This window comes from Raphanus sativus, chromosome 6 (assembly GCF_000801105.2).
Source record: "Raphanus sativus cultivar WK10039 chromosome 6, ASM80110v3, whole genome shotgun sequence".
Classification (NCBI taxonomy): Eukaryota; Viridiplantae; Streptophyta; class Magnoliopsida; order Brassicales; family Brassicaceae; genus Raphanus; species Raphanus sativus.
Window position 1 is genome coordinate 48599590 of NC_079516.1, and position 14036 is coordinate 48613625.

General features: G+C 34.0%; 2 protein-coding genes and 1 pseudogene across 2 annotated transcripts; 1 reads left to right on the top strand and 2 right to left on the bottom strand.

Annotated features, from left to right (window-relative positions):
• Nucleotides 1-1765: 1765 nt before the first annotated feature.
• On the bottom strand, nt 1766-5175 carry LOC108810672 (uncharacterized). Its single transcript, XM_056987779.1, has 15 exons — nt 4798-5175; nt 4643-4720; nt 4483-4554; nt 4338-4409; nt 4006-4242; nt 3809-3919; nt 3622-3726; nt 3441-3545; nt 3281-3349; nt 3089-3192; nt 2890-2973; nt 2692-2779; nt 2482-2598; nt 2208-2392; nt 1766-2122 (listed from the first exon to the last, which is right to left on the bottom strand). The coding sequence occupies exons 1-15, from the start codon at nt 4921-4923 to the stop codon at nt 1861-1863; spliced, it is 1815 nt and encodes a 604-aa protein (XP_056843759.1). The 5' UTR covers nt 4924-5175; the 3' UTR covers nt 1766-1860.
• Nucleotides 5176-5260: 85 nt separating this feature from the next.
• Nucleotides 5261-8629, bottom strand: LOC108806469 (tubulin beta chain). The gene is given in 4 exon segments (XM_056986840.1): nt 5261-5850; nt 5852-6147; nt 6432-6701; nt 8119-8629. Coding segments are annotated over 4 exon segments (1335 nt in total). The 5' UTR covers nt 8513-8629; the 3' UTR covers nt 5261-5475.
• A 1271-nt stretch (nt 8630-9900) lies between these two features.
• On the top strand, nt 9901-13884 carry LOC108809954 (dihydroceramide fatty acyl 2-hydroxylase FAH1-like; annotated as a pseudogene).
• Nucleotides 13885-14036: the final 152 nt, after the last annotated feature.

Here is a 14036-nt window from a genome sequence, read left to right on the forward strand (position 1 = left end):
TTGTCTTCTTAAAAACATATGTACATTCTTTATATATCTTGTTGCAGATTATTTGGTTATGTACTGTTTAAACTGAAAAATGTGTAATGTGTTGTTTGATCACTGATCTTATAATACTATTGGATTACACATTTCCCAAGTATAAAAACATCAACTAATCAAAGGCAAATATATTGAACTTACAATAAGAACGGTAAGAGCATCACTAACCCTAGATACACATTAGGATCTCTTAATAATTTTTTTAATTATTAAATGTTAGTTAAAAGATTTATTTAAGAGATACCAATATTTATGTATTCTAATGCTAGTCTCTTAATTAAGGGTTCTTAAAAAAATACACAATACTTGACAAGAATACACAAGAAGACTAAGTTTATAAGCTTCAGTGCCACAAAACCAAAACAATATCCTAGTCCGTGATTACACACGGAAGCTCCCAATGTTCCACTCTTTTAAGCAAAAACCAGAGCAAATGATTCTATACTAAATCATGGTCTAGTTCTAGTTCCAACAAAGTATTAAAAACTTATCATAAACATCAGAGATGGAATCCAGCAGTCGATTAAAGCAACAAACTTTCATTTCAATCCTCAGCATATGAACAAAAAAACAGAGCAAAAGATTCTATGAGTTGTAACAAGAACCTGATGTTTCATGCTTCAATGAGTTCTGTTAAACGCCTATGCTTCACTTCCTCTGGAAAGAGATTTTACCAAACAATCTCCTTCTCTTTATCATCATCTTCCTCTTCCTCATAAGGAACTTTTACACCCAGCAACCAAGGAGAAAAAAGTAGAAATAGTGTAAGAAAATGAGAGAAGAATCATTCAATCCGTGGTGAGATCCATACTTACAAAGTGAACTAACAGAGACGAGAGTGATAGTGGTAAGAACACCAAACGTCAAGAAAGGACTTGTATACTTCAAGTTTATCTTGATATGTTTTCTTCACAATCTTTAGATAGTCAAGTGCATCACTAGTAGTTGGTTTATTTCCAACCATAACTTTCAAATTGGGAATTGCTTAATTATGCAAAAACATATTGAATAATCAATCGACAAGTCTCAATAAGACACTAACTATGTAATCAAATAACCAAATTCTCTAAATCATCTTAAATACCAACAAACACAAACAAGCAGCAATAGCAGTACCAAAAAAAAAGCAATAGCAGCTAGAATCACAAAATATTGCAACAGATCACGACCAAAATTTTGGAATCTAACTTATATTCTCAGATCATTCACACTACATTTCGATAAAAGAATGAAAATTGATCAAAATTCAATTATCGACAAACAAGTGTCCTCTTAACCTCACACAGAATACACAAATACAAGAGTTGAACAATTCTACAGAGAAGACATGATTACGACACGAAATACAACATACTTACGCTGATGATGATGATGTATGGGTGTTGTCCTCTCGGGTTCGGTTACCAGACATTCTCCCTTACGAAGGCGCTCCTTCTCTGTACGCGAAAGCCCTCGAGTCTCTGATGAGGATCGAAGCTGCTTCTATTGCGTGACGGTTGACGGTGAGGTAGGAGAATGCACAGATGCCGCACGCGAAACGGAGAAGTGTCCAACAAGATAAGTATATTCCTTTCCCTAGTTAAGAACTGTTCTTTACTTTAATATCTTTTTTTTAATTACTAATTACTCTAAAAACACCCATAAGAACCCGCAATAAAGATGTTCTAATCTTTTTCACTAAAAGACCATCAAAATTTAAGCATTTAGGACATTGTTTCCGTATATTAAAAATTACCAAGTCTATTCGTACCACTGTTAAATATTGCTACAAAAATGAATATAAAGACCATCTCCAAAAACAAAACAGAAAAAAAAAACTCAAAAGGATGGAGGACTAATGGAGGGTCTGATAGTGGAAGGCATTTTCAAAAGTCTATCTCTTTCCATCATGTTGATGAAAGAATGCTTAGGCGTTATGGACATCTTGTTCATGTCGTAATCAACATCATCATCCTCGTCCTCTTCATCACTCTCCTCATCCCCGTTCACAATGATTTCAGCATCTTCCTCCTCCTCCTCATCATCTTCGTCATAGGTTGGTCTCACCATCGACCAGTAGATGAAATCCCGGGAGATAAAGCTTCAAGATCAGCAAGCCATGAAACCACCATTTAAGATACATGATTTCATTTGAAGAACGAGCAAAAAAAAAAAGGTGTTCAAACCTGTTCGAGCTTTTCAGCAAGCAAGGGTCAAAGGGGAAGAATGTAAGCATCTCAGGCCCTTTAAAAGCACAACGGGAGAGCTCAGACTCAAGTAGATCATCGAAAATGAAGGAGCCTGAGACGACGAAAAGGCCACCTGCTTTAGCTTGTTTAAGGAACTCTGCAACTACCGATGGAAGGCATTCCTATTCCCAAAAACAAAATCGGTTTCAAAGCTTATCATTATGCTTTTGATCCAAACAACATCAGTATGGGATAAGAGTATATAGTTAACCTTCAATGGGTTTAGTGCATGCATTAAAATTGACTCCAATGGTGGTATAAGCTCGGACCGAAAGCGAGGAACATCTAGGATGGATCTCATTCGGAAGCAGAGTACGTACATGATCGCCTGTGTTCGCAGAAAACATGATAAGCAAATGATGAAATGTATTAGTTTGGTGTCTGGTTAGAGCTTGGGATTGAAAAAGCAGTATATACCTACCTGGCATCCGGAGTAGAAAATCCAATGTGCATCAGAGCTAATATCATCATTGCAGGTTCTACAGTAATCCGCACACTCATCTACCAATCTAAAATTTTTTAGACAATAGACACAACATAATCAATTTTTAAGCACACTCTGAAGCTTCGATCAGATCATACATTTATATTTGAGGTAACATTTTTTTTAGTAAATAACCTTTTCAACACGCTAGCCACGTAGGAAACTGGCAAAAACTTCCCGCGAGCCAAGTAGCTAGCTAGATAAGCCATCGCATTCATCCTGTTATTAAAAAAAAAAAAAGGAGAAACAAAACCAACAAACCAAGTTTTCATTAGTACGTGAAAGAGCGTATTATGCAGAGAATCGTAACCATAAAAGAGAAGGTGAAACTTGCCTTTTAGGTGGGTTGTTGCTGAAGAGGAAAATGTCAATCAGCTTACTCGCAAATTTCACACCACCGTTTTCAGGATCCAGTGAACATGTATAGAACATCACAAACTGCAGATGAATGCAAAAAAATTAAGTCTAAAAGCATGAGACATCTTCATGTTAGACCTTTGATATATATATTGCTGTGAGGGCCTACCTGCAAAATTTTTATTTTGTGTGTATCCAGAAAGAAGTTATCAAATGCCTCGAAGAGCATTTCAAACACCTAGACAAATCATTTGCAAAAAAAAAAAAAACAGATCAGCAATGGAAGGAAAGCAAATGTCAATTGAGTTATTATTATTTGGTGCCCATACCTCATCCAAACAACGAGCACGTTTACATGATTCAAGATGGTAAAAAAATATGACCATCAATTTGTCCAAAGACCCAAAATCAATATTTAGAGATCCCACTCGAACCTACAATATATATATATATACACACATCAGAGTCCAAACTGTCATAGAGGAAAGCTAGCAACAGTTAGCTATATACCTCGTCTCCTTCGTTCATAGCATCTTCAACTGCATGTTCAAGTTCCATATCAAAGATGCCTCTACTTGAGTCATCTTGTGGAATACCATCCCAATTAACCCCCAACTACACCCAGGACGTCTCATTCAATATTACAGAGTTACTTAATAGCGTTATTTGTGATAAATAACAATACTATGTGACTTACATCCATATCTCGCAGCCTCTCCATCACCATACTAAAAATGTTGATGCCATGAACTTGTCCGATTGGACTGTTCACCAGCTTTAATAAGTTCTCCACAAATATCTCTACCACCTGCAAAGACGGTAACATTGTTTTGCTTCCCGCTAAAGTTTCTTGCCACCACTAAATAATCGAAAAGGGAAAAGACAAAAACTCACTTGGCTCTCTTTGTTTATTTTGGCCATGTTCTTGGTGAGTGGAAGCATTATTCCCGAGGTAGCATAAGGACACAAAATAAAGATTTTCAGAAGGGCTTCGTGAACACGAGAAAGAACTACTCTCCTCTGTTTCATTACACGGGGTTGCGAAAGTCTTTGAACTACCCAATCCGGTGGCACAAAGTGGCGTATGAGCATATTCAGACAAGCTTCCACATACATTCCTGTAGTGACAGCCTGTGATGAAAAAAAAAAAGAGAAAACAAAACAAAACTTGTTTAGCTCCTCCCTCGGACAGGTTAAATAAAAGTCCAAGCATGAGAGTAAGTTACCAGTGATATGAGTAGGCCAACGAATGCATCCATGACATGAGGTTCGAGATCCCACAATGACATTCCAAAAACCTGTAACGTAAATATAATTTCCACCTTAAAACTAGTTTAATAATTAGAAAACAAATGTAAGTTAGAAACTTACCAAAGAAAGAAGCTTTTGATGGTGCTTGATATCTAAGTAAGCCACAGAGCTTGACAATGCTTTCAATGCTGACTGCCAAACAAAAAAAAGAAAATAAAAACATTTTAGCAACAACAGGAAGACGAAGAAGAGATTCTCATTGAATAAAAGGAAACAACACCACAAGCTGTGCCGCAAGATCAGAATTTTTGGTCGCCTGAAAAGTTTCAAGAAGCTCATCGTAACGGTCTGATTCCCCCTGGAATATAAAGACAAAATAGGATCACCATATGCAAGAAGAACACACATAAGCACATGAAAGAAGCATACACTCACGTGTTGGACAGAAGCAAGTGTTTTTCTCACGGCAATCACCATATCCGTGTCAGACAAGTCACCTTTACCCATATAATTAGCCTCGTATAGGCTTGAAGGATCAGTAAGAACCTCTGCTGCTCCCATCCTCAACTTTCTCAACTTCACAAATTAACTAAGGCACGAGAAACAGTCAAATAAACACAATCTGGAATAATTTAAATTCGAATTTAGACCACGGAAATAAGGAAAATTGTTAAAACAACCCTAGATAAGGATCCGTCCGATGACTACATGACTACAGAGAGGTTTCAGCTTTACAAAACCTAAAATCTCCGTTTGATTATAGATTTTCAGACAGAAAAGGAAACCATCGTAGACACACGAATACTCAAAAGCTAAGGAACTTCACCTGCGACGACTGCGAGTGCGAAGAGACGGAGAGGGAGGCGGGGAGGAGAAGTATTTGAGTCGGTCGGCCAAAACTTTATAACTTCCCAATCTTATTATATTTATGCATGTAGTCCTTTTAGTTTTAACATTTTGTAAAACCACCGAAATAAGATAAATGTTTACAGAAACACCCACAAATTAGTTTTCATTACAATTTACACCCAAACAAAACCTTTTTAACAAGAGAAAGAGCAATCAAAGCCAGTAAAATACGAAAACAAACTCAATTTACAATCTAAAAAAATCTCAAGCCTCGAGCTCTTCATCTTCCTCTTCATACTCCTCCTCATCCGCTGTAGCATCCTGGTACTGCTGATACTCAGCGACAAGGTCATTCATGTTGCTCTCTGCTTCAGTAAACTCCATCTCATCCATTCCTTCTCCCGTGTACCAATGCAAGAAAGCTTTCCTCCTAAACATCGCCGTGAACTGCTCGCTCACCCTCCTGAACATCTCCTGGATCGAAGTCGAGTTACCGACAAAAGTCGACGCCATCGAGAGACCCTTAGGAGGAATGTCGCAGACGCTGGACTTGACGTTGTTGGGGATCCACTCGACGAAGTAAGAAGAGTTCTTGTTCTGGACGTTGATCATCTGCTCGTCCACTTCTTTGGTGCTCAATCTTGCCACGGAACATCGCCGATGCGGTCAAGTAGCGTCCGTGTCTTGGGTCAGCTGCGCACATCATGTTCTTGGCGTCCCACATTTGTTGGGTCAGTTCGGGTACCGATAAGGCGCGGTATTGCTGGGAGCCACGGGATGTGAGAGGCGCGAAACCGACCATGAAGAAGTGGAGACGCGGGAAGGGGATTAGGTTGACCGCGAGCTTGCGGAGGTCGGAGTTGAGCTGACCGGGGAAACGAAGACAGCATGTTACACCGCTCATGGTTGCAGATATCAGGTGGTTTAGATCTCCAACTGCGAATGAGACCACAGCAGAACACAAGTTTCACATGTAAGAAAAGCTTGGTGGTTTAAAAACCAAAGTATTAATGTTTTATGAGAAATGTTTGTTTAATGATAAGACACGAGAACATTAGAGACTACTTATTATCTAATTAAAAGAGACAAGGACATGAGAACAATTACCCAACTAATACCACTAATATTTGTCTTTTTTCACTGTGCAGATTATGTAGTCAGTAAGGTCATATTTCATCTCCAACATAATATTAACATTTGAAACAAGATCAGTGACTTACAAGTAGGAGTGGCAAGTTTCAGGGTGCGGAAGCAGATGTCGTAGAGAGCTTCATTGTCCAGAACCATACATTCATCAGCGTTCTCCACAAGCTGGTGAACAGAGAGAGTAGCGTTGTATGGCTCCACGACTGTGTCAGAGACTTTAGGAGATGGGAACACCGAGAACGTGAGCATCATACGATCTGGATACTCTTCTCTGATCTTGGAGATGAGAAGCGTTCCCATGCCAGAACCAGTTCCTCCACCCAACGAGTGGCAAACTTGAAACCCTGTTCAAAAAAATCATATCTACCTTAGAAATCATAGGAACTATAAAAATACAACCAAAAAAATATTACAAAACCAATAGAAAAAAACAAAACAAATGTTTTCAAATTCATAATCTACATACGCTAGGTATTGATCACCAAAATATTTAAAACTAATATATAAGTAGTATGATCACCAAAATATAATATCCCTTAGTCTATATTTGAGAAGTGATTTTGACATGTGTCATCACCACATTAATTTTGAAAGAAAAATTATGACATGGCACACTAACATTGATGACATGGCTTGAAATAAATTATGACATGGATATTTACATTTAGTGTTGATTTATATTTAAGATATTTTTTAAAAAATATAATAATAACTTATAGATAATTATGACATATTTACATTTAATATTGATTTATATTTAAGGTAAGTTTTTAAAATATGGTAATAATTTATATATCATAATTAATATAAAAATAAATAATAAATTAAATAAAAATATAATAATAATTAAAATTTCAAAATATTATTTAGCTATATTTTTATAAGTATATTTAAAAAAAAAAAAAATTTCATTAAATAGTAACATGGACATTTACTTTTATTGTTGATTTGTATTTTAGTAAGTTTTTTAAAATATGGTAATAACTCATAGATCATCATTAATATAGCAATAGCTATATTTTTATAAGTATATATTTTTTTTTTCAAATAATTTTCGTTAAACATTGACATGGACATTTACTTTTATTGTTGATTTGTATTTTTAGTAAGTTTTTAAAATATGGTAATAACTCATAGATCATCATTAATATAGCAATAAATAATATTATGTTATAAATAGAAATATAATATTATTTTGGATTTTTCAAAAGTTAATTTTATTTTATAATTATTATTAGTAAAACAATTCTTCAAAATTATACAATTTTTAAATGTAATTTTCTAATCCAATACTATTAGTTTATTTTTAAGATCCACAAATTTTAGAAAATTATTTAGTTTTATGTTTTGATAATTATACACTTAACAAAATTTTCTCTTACATTTACAAAATTTGATTTAATATATTTTACAAAAAGATATACATATATATTAGTATATTACTAAATATACATTGAATAAAAATATTTTTTTAATCTTAAAGTTTTACATATGATTAAATTAAGATTGTATATTGTAAGCAAATAAAATCAAAAATTAACAAAATTTATATTTTAAAATAAATTTATATTTTAAAAGTTTTATTCTGCACATGGTGCAGGAAAACACCTAGTTTTATTAAAATTTGAAGTGTTATAGTTATCACCAAAATATAATATTTTATTAAAATATTATACTTTGTGATCATAATAGTATAATTAAGAATATGATCAAGGAACAAACATGGAGGAAAGGGACAATCAGTTAAGTCTATGTCTTTACCCTGTAAGCAATCGCAATTCTCAGCTTCCTTTCTAACAACATCGAGAACCGAATCAATCAGTTCAGCTCCCTCCGTGTAATGACCCTTGGCCCAGTTATTACCGGCGCCGGATTGTCCGAAGACGAAGTTATCCGGTCGGAAAATCTGTCCGAAAGGGCCGGATCTGATGGAGTCCATGGTTCCCGGCTCAAGATCCATCAGGACAGCGCGTGGTACGTACCTTCCACCGCTCGCTTCGTTGTAATAGACGTTGATCCGCTCCAGCTGAAGATCGGAGTCGCCGTCGTACTTTCCAGAGGGATCGATCCCGTGCTCGTTGCAGATCACCTCCCAGAACTTGGCTCCGATTTGGTTGCCGCATTGTCCACCTTGTATGTGAAGGATCTCTCTCATTTTTTCCCGGGAAAATTTGAAAATGGAATCTGTTTTTTTGTCTCACGAGAAAGGAAAACTTTCTGAATTGTTTCCCAAGGACAGATGAGAAAATAATTTATGCAGGAAATTTGGAAGGGTACCGATTAAATTCTGGATGGTTCCAAAAGAAAATAGGGTACTTTTGGAAACTTGAATCTTTGTTTCTTTTTAATTCTTTTCTAAACAAAAATTAGTTGTTGTTCTCTCTTGGAATGAGCTGTAAATAGTGACTGTTCATTATAGAAAGGATAAGATGGTAGATTGCAAATTAGTATCAATCAGTTGTTGTGATCTTGTCACACTAGCTTAAACAAACTTTAATTATTAGGTCCTTTTCAGTGGAATATGTTAAGTCTTAAACCATTTTAAAATCAACCAATTTTAGTTGTAAATGAGATGGTTTTAATTTGTTGGTGAGCACTTTGCCGTCTACTTCTATAGTTGGTTTAAAGACATTCTTCACGCTCATAAACGTATTAGCAAATTAGAATCAGTTTTGTTGTCAACCTGTTTATTTATAGTCTTTAGTATTTATAAATGACAATAATTAGGTATGACATTATTATTGTTGGATATTTAAGATTTATCATGTTCTCATTGAATAAAACATATAAAGCGCTTCTCAAGTGAAGAACTAATCTCTCAAGCGAGAATAGTCAGGCCATTGAAAAAATGAAATGAAATTTGGATTAGTTTTTTTTTCATTATCGGTTGTACTTGATAAATCTTTGATCTTAAGCATTAGAGAATATCATTTGGTTCTCTAACAAATAAATAAAAATTAGAGACAGCGGCAAGGGAGGTTGTTCACATGACAGTTGATACTGACAAGTGACAACACATAAGTGGTGAATGATGATTCTAAGCCGCATCAAAATCCTACAAAGGCTTAATCAATTTTAATCATATCAAATAATGTGGATTTTACTCAACAAACATTCAAAAGTATGATTAATATCCAGTGGCTAATCTTTGAATTTAATATTTAATCATGAAGATATCCTTATGGCCTGGTCTAATGAAGTCATCATTAGTATCAACTTTCTCGTGGGTTCTATTTGAAAATGATTAAAGCTAATCGTTCTACTACTCAAAAGATTATGGAGGCTTCTTATCAACTACTGAAAGTTAAGAGATCCAAAACCAATATTTTACTTGGCTATGTCTAAGACTGCTTCATATGTATTTCCATTGCCATGACATTCCATCGAACATAATTTTACGTAACCCATACCCATTCGTTATACCAAGTGGAAATAACAACTTAAATGGCACATGCATTCAGCATCATAACAAATGACTCAACTTACAATAGAGGGAAAAAAAACTTACGTTTCTGGCTAACTTGTGCGTAGATGTGAAAACATACAGCTAAATTGTCTATGGAAGGATCCAAAGAGAAAAACGACAACCTGGAACAGCCGTCGTTGGTTTTGATTTTCCAATTCAACGATCGTTGGCTTTTAAGTCTTCACCGATATCTACGGCGGCTTTCAAAACCAACGGTCCAGATTGTATATGGTACCTCTCTCTTGAAGATATATTTAATACCTACATCGTCCCTTATATACAACAAAACACAAACCACAAACACAGGGCTCCGGCTATTCTCTCGTCTTCCAACGGCTGTTGTTTCGTCAGAGTCACTGAGTTACGGCATTTCAAGGTTAGGTTCTCTCGCTAGTTCGTTGCTTAGTGTTTTTGTTACCAACTCGATTGCCATGTAATTTGAATAGCTAGGTTGTTTGTTTTGATTTGGTGTTTTTAAGTGTTTAGATCGGATAATTTTTTGCTCCATCTTTGGAACATCGCAAAATCATAAGTTTCTCTCTTAAACTTGATTATGCATTGTTGAAGCCTACATGGTTGTCACAAAGAAGGTTGTCTCGGATGTGGTTATGTAATAATAGGTGGTACACGTGAATTTATTTTCTTGGATGTGAAAACTGTGAATGGTTCAGTGATGAGAATAAGAACTTCCATTAACAATCATGGTTCTAGACTAAGAATATATTTTGGATTTTATTTCTCAAATCAACAACCATGAACTCATGTTTGTAACCTGTGTGTTTTGTTTACTCGATGCGTCAATCTGTGACTTGATTTAACGATGCTGTACTTGATGGTGGTGGGGTCGTCCTTGGAGTGACCAGCACACATAAGCTGTATCAGATCTTGTAGTTTTAATGGTTAATAACTAGTTTTGTATTTCATTTGGATTTCAACTAGCTAACACTTGTTTTTCTGCCATTTCCATGATATCATTTTTTGGGGTTTTCTCGTGGGGCCAAGTAATATAACTTGTATTCGTGATTTGGGTATCATATTCAAGAACAATTGAGTTTAACTATCTTCTTAATAAACAATAGATCCATGTTTTTTTGAAAAAAAAATAACAAGTGGTGCATAGAATCTAGGCCTCTAAGATCTGGCTCTTACAAAAAAAAAAAAGTTCTCAGCTGATAGAGTAATTAAACTAGTGAAGAGATTTCTTACATTTATATATTTGTATTGTTTTTTGAAGAAGCTGACATCAGGTGTTTTATTATGTCACCATTCACCACCATGCGTTCCTCTCTGAAAGAATTATAAGAGAGTTGCACTATGTCTGTTTTTCTTGATAGTGTCTTTATATTCCATATTTTCAGTTCAGTAAAAAAAGGTCTGCAAAATGGTTGCTCAGGGATTCACTGTGGATCTTAATAAGCCCCTTGTATTTCAGGTAAATACTATTGTTTCCTTAGGATGTTAATAGCTTATGTCAACGTTGCCTTGCTAACTGAAACCTCTTGTCATTGCTTTGGATGCTTTAAAGGTTGGTCATCTTGGTGAAGCTTACGAGGAATGGGTTCACCAACCCATTGTGACAAAGGAAGGCCCTCGGTTTTTCCAGAGTGACTTTTGGGAGGTACATACGGTTTTTTTTTCTTTCAAATCTCTATAATATTATTTGAGAAGTAAGTTTCCTATGTGTCGCGCTCACGTTAACTCTCACGATGGTTGATTACGCTGATACCCGTAATGAATTAAAAAAAAATTACATTTAGATACTATTATTGAAATTTTTATTTAGTTTCCTTTTAAATTTTTCCAAATAACATATATAATAAAAAGGAAACATTTATGAAGTTTTTTTAAAAAATTAAAAACGAAAATATATATTTATATAATATGATTTCATTAAAAAAAGGAAATTTCACAAAATAGAAATATTCCATTTAAGACTATTTTAAATAACATAAAATATACTTTTGAAGTAATAAAATATTTATTTATATCTATATTTTTTTAGATGAAAATATATATTTGTATATAATGTGATTTCGTAATCTATAAATTAAATTTTACTTATATAATATGATTTCTAAAATACAATCACAAAAAATTAAACTGTTTATTTTAAAGAGATATTAAAAATAGAGTAAAATTAACTTTTGATCAAATAATTAAAATATTTTAAATTAACATAACACTATATAATTTAACAAGGTAGATATATTATATATTATCATTATTAAAAATGTTTTTTAATATTAAATTTTATGTTTGTCACAGTTAATATAACCATAATCAAAATACCAACGCAAATCTGAATTCTCATTTTTAGGATTATTTGCATAAATTTCAGTTTACCATTTAATATATATAAAACATAAAATTATTTAAATATTTTAGTTATTGTAAATATTGATATGTGGTCATGAGCTTCCAAAAAGTATTAGTTACTTATGTAAGTAACTTCCAATTGATTATCGTTTTACTTTCTAATATTTTATTTTAAAAATCAACATATAGTTTAATTTTTGTAATTTGGAATCAAATATTTAGTTTATTTTTACTTCATTCTAAGCACAATATATCTTAAGTTATACATAATCTTCCTCAAATATATTTACATATCTAAGATAACAACCAAAGTAAAAGCAAATAATCATAATTTTCATATATTTAAAATAAAAAATATTAGTTGAATTTAGAGAAATTGATTGATGCAATCCAATATACCCAAATGATAACTTATTTAAATCATATGTCTGATTAAAATAATATAATATTATTAGTATAAATTATGCATACAAATTATAAATTAATTCAAAATTAAAATTAAATAACAATCAACTATTGTAACATATTTAATTTATAAATATTTGTACCCGTGCATGAGCACGGAAAAATCACCTAGTTTATACGATAAATGGCAATGTCAATAACCCTCTGATCTCCATTCTCTGACATATTTATGCAGAACAGTTCTTGACTCTTACAGTTTGGTGGGCGGTTCCTGTCATTTGGTTGCCCGTTTCAGTCTGGTGCATCTCCATGTCAGTAGCATGGGCCTTTCAGTTCCAGAAATCGTTCCATTGATAGCCTTGGGAATGTTTATCTGGACGTTGATAGAATACACTCTTCACCGGTTCCTTTTCCACATAAAGACCAAGAGTTACTGGTTCGTTACACACACACACACGCTCTCGATCGATTTTCTCTATATGTCACATTTTCATGTGCATAGTGCTCATGCTAATGTTATTGTGAAACCATTTCAGGGGAAACACAGCACACTATCTTCTTCACGGATGCCATCACAAGCACCCAATGGACCACCTTCGACTCGTTTTTCCTCCTGCTGCAACAGCGGTTTTATGCTTTCCTGTAAGCATTTGATCATCGTATACACTGTCTCCATTATTATATATGTTTCCAAGCCCCAAAAGTTAACTTAAACTGTCTTCTTATCTTGTGTCTCAGTTCTGGAACCTTGTGAAGCTCTTCACAACTCCCTCAGTCACACCTGCTTTGTTTGGAGGCGGCATGATTGGGTACGTGATGTACGATGTTACTCACTATTACCTTCACCACGCATACCCGACTAGAGCAGTGACCAAAAATCTCAAGGTAAAAACAAAGCCAAGTCACTAAACAGACTTTACTAATCCCTCATAATCGGTTAAAGAGAGTTTATGTTTTCTTCTATGATTTGTTCAGAATTACCATTTGAGCCATCACTTCAGGATTCATGACAAGGGATTTGGTGTAACATCGTCGCTGTGGGACATAGTGTTTGGGACACTTCCAACCACAAAAGCTCCCAAAAGAGAGCAGTAGAAAAGGATATTTAAATTATTTATCCTCCCTCGTGAGTTTTGAGATGATTAGTTTATCTGAAGGGGTTTCATTTAAACCACTATCTTTGTAAACCACATCCTGGTCTTGGTGTGTTTCTCAGCGAAAGCAACCAACAGTATATATACTAACGTGTAACTAGATCATGACCCGTTCGACCGAGCGGGAGTCAATTTTTTTTTATATTTGTTTTTACTAAATGTTATATATGATCGCTATGTGTATTAATATAAAATTTTGATAAATAACAATGTGTACTAATGTATTTAAATAAGCAATGTGTTTAATTACTAAAGTTGATTTTTAAATTTTATTATAACGTAAAGTAGATTTTTCTATATTATTTAAAATATATAGTGCTATATATTTTGTATTTTCA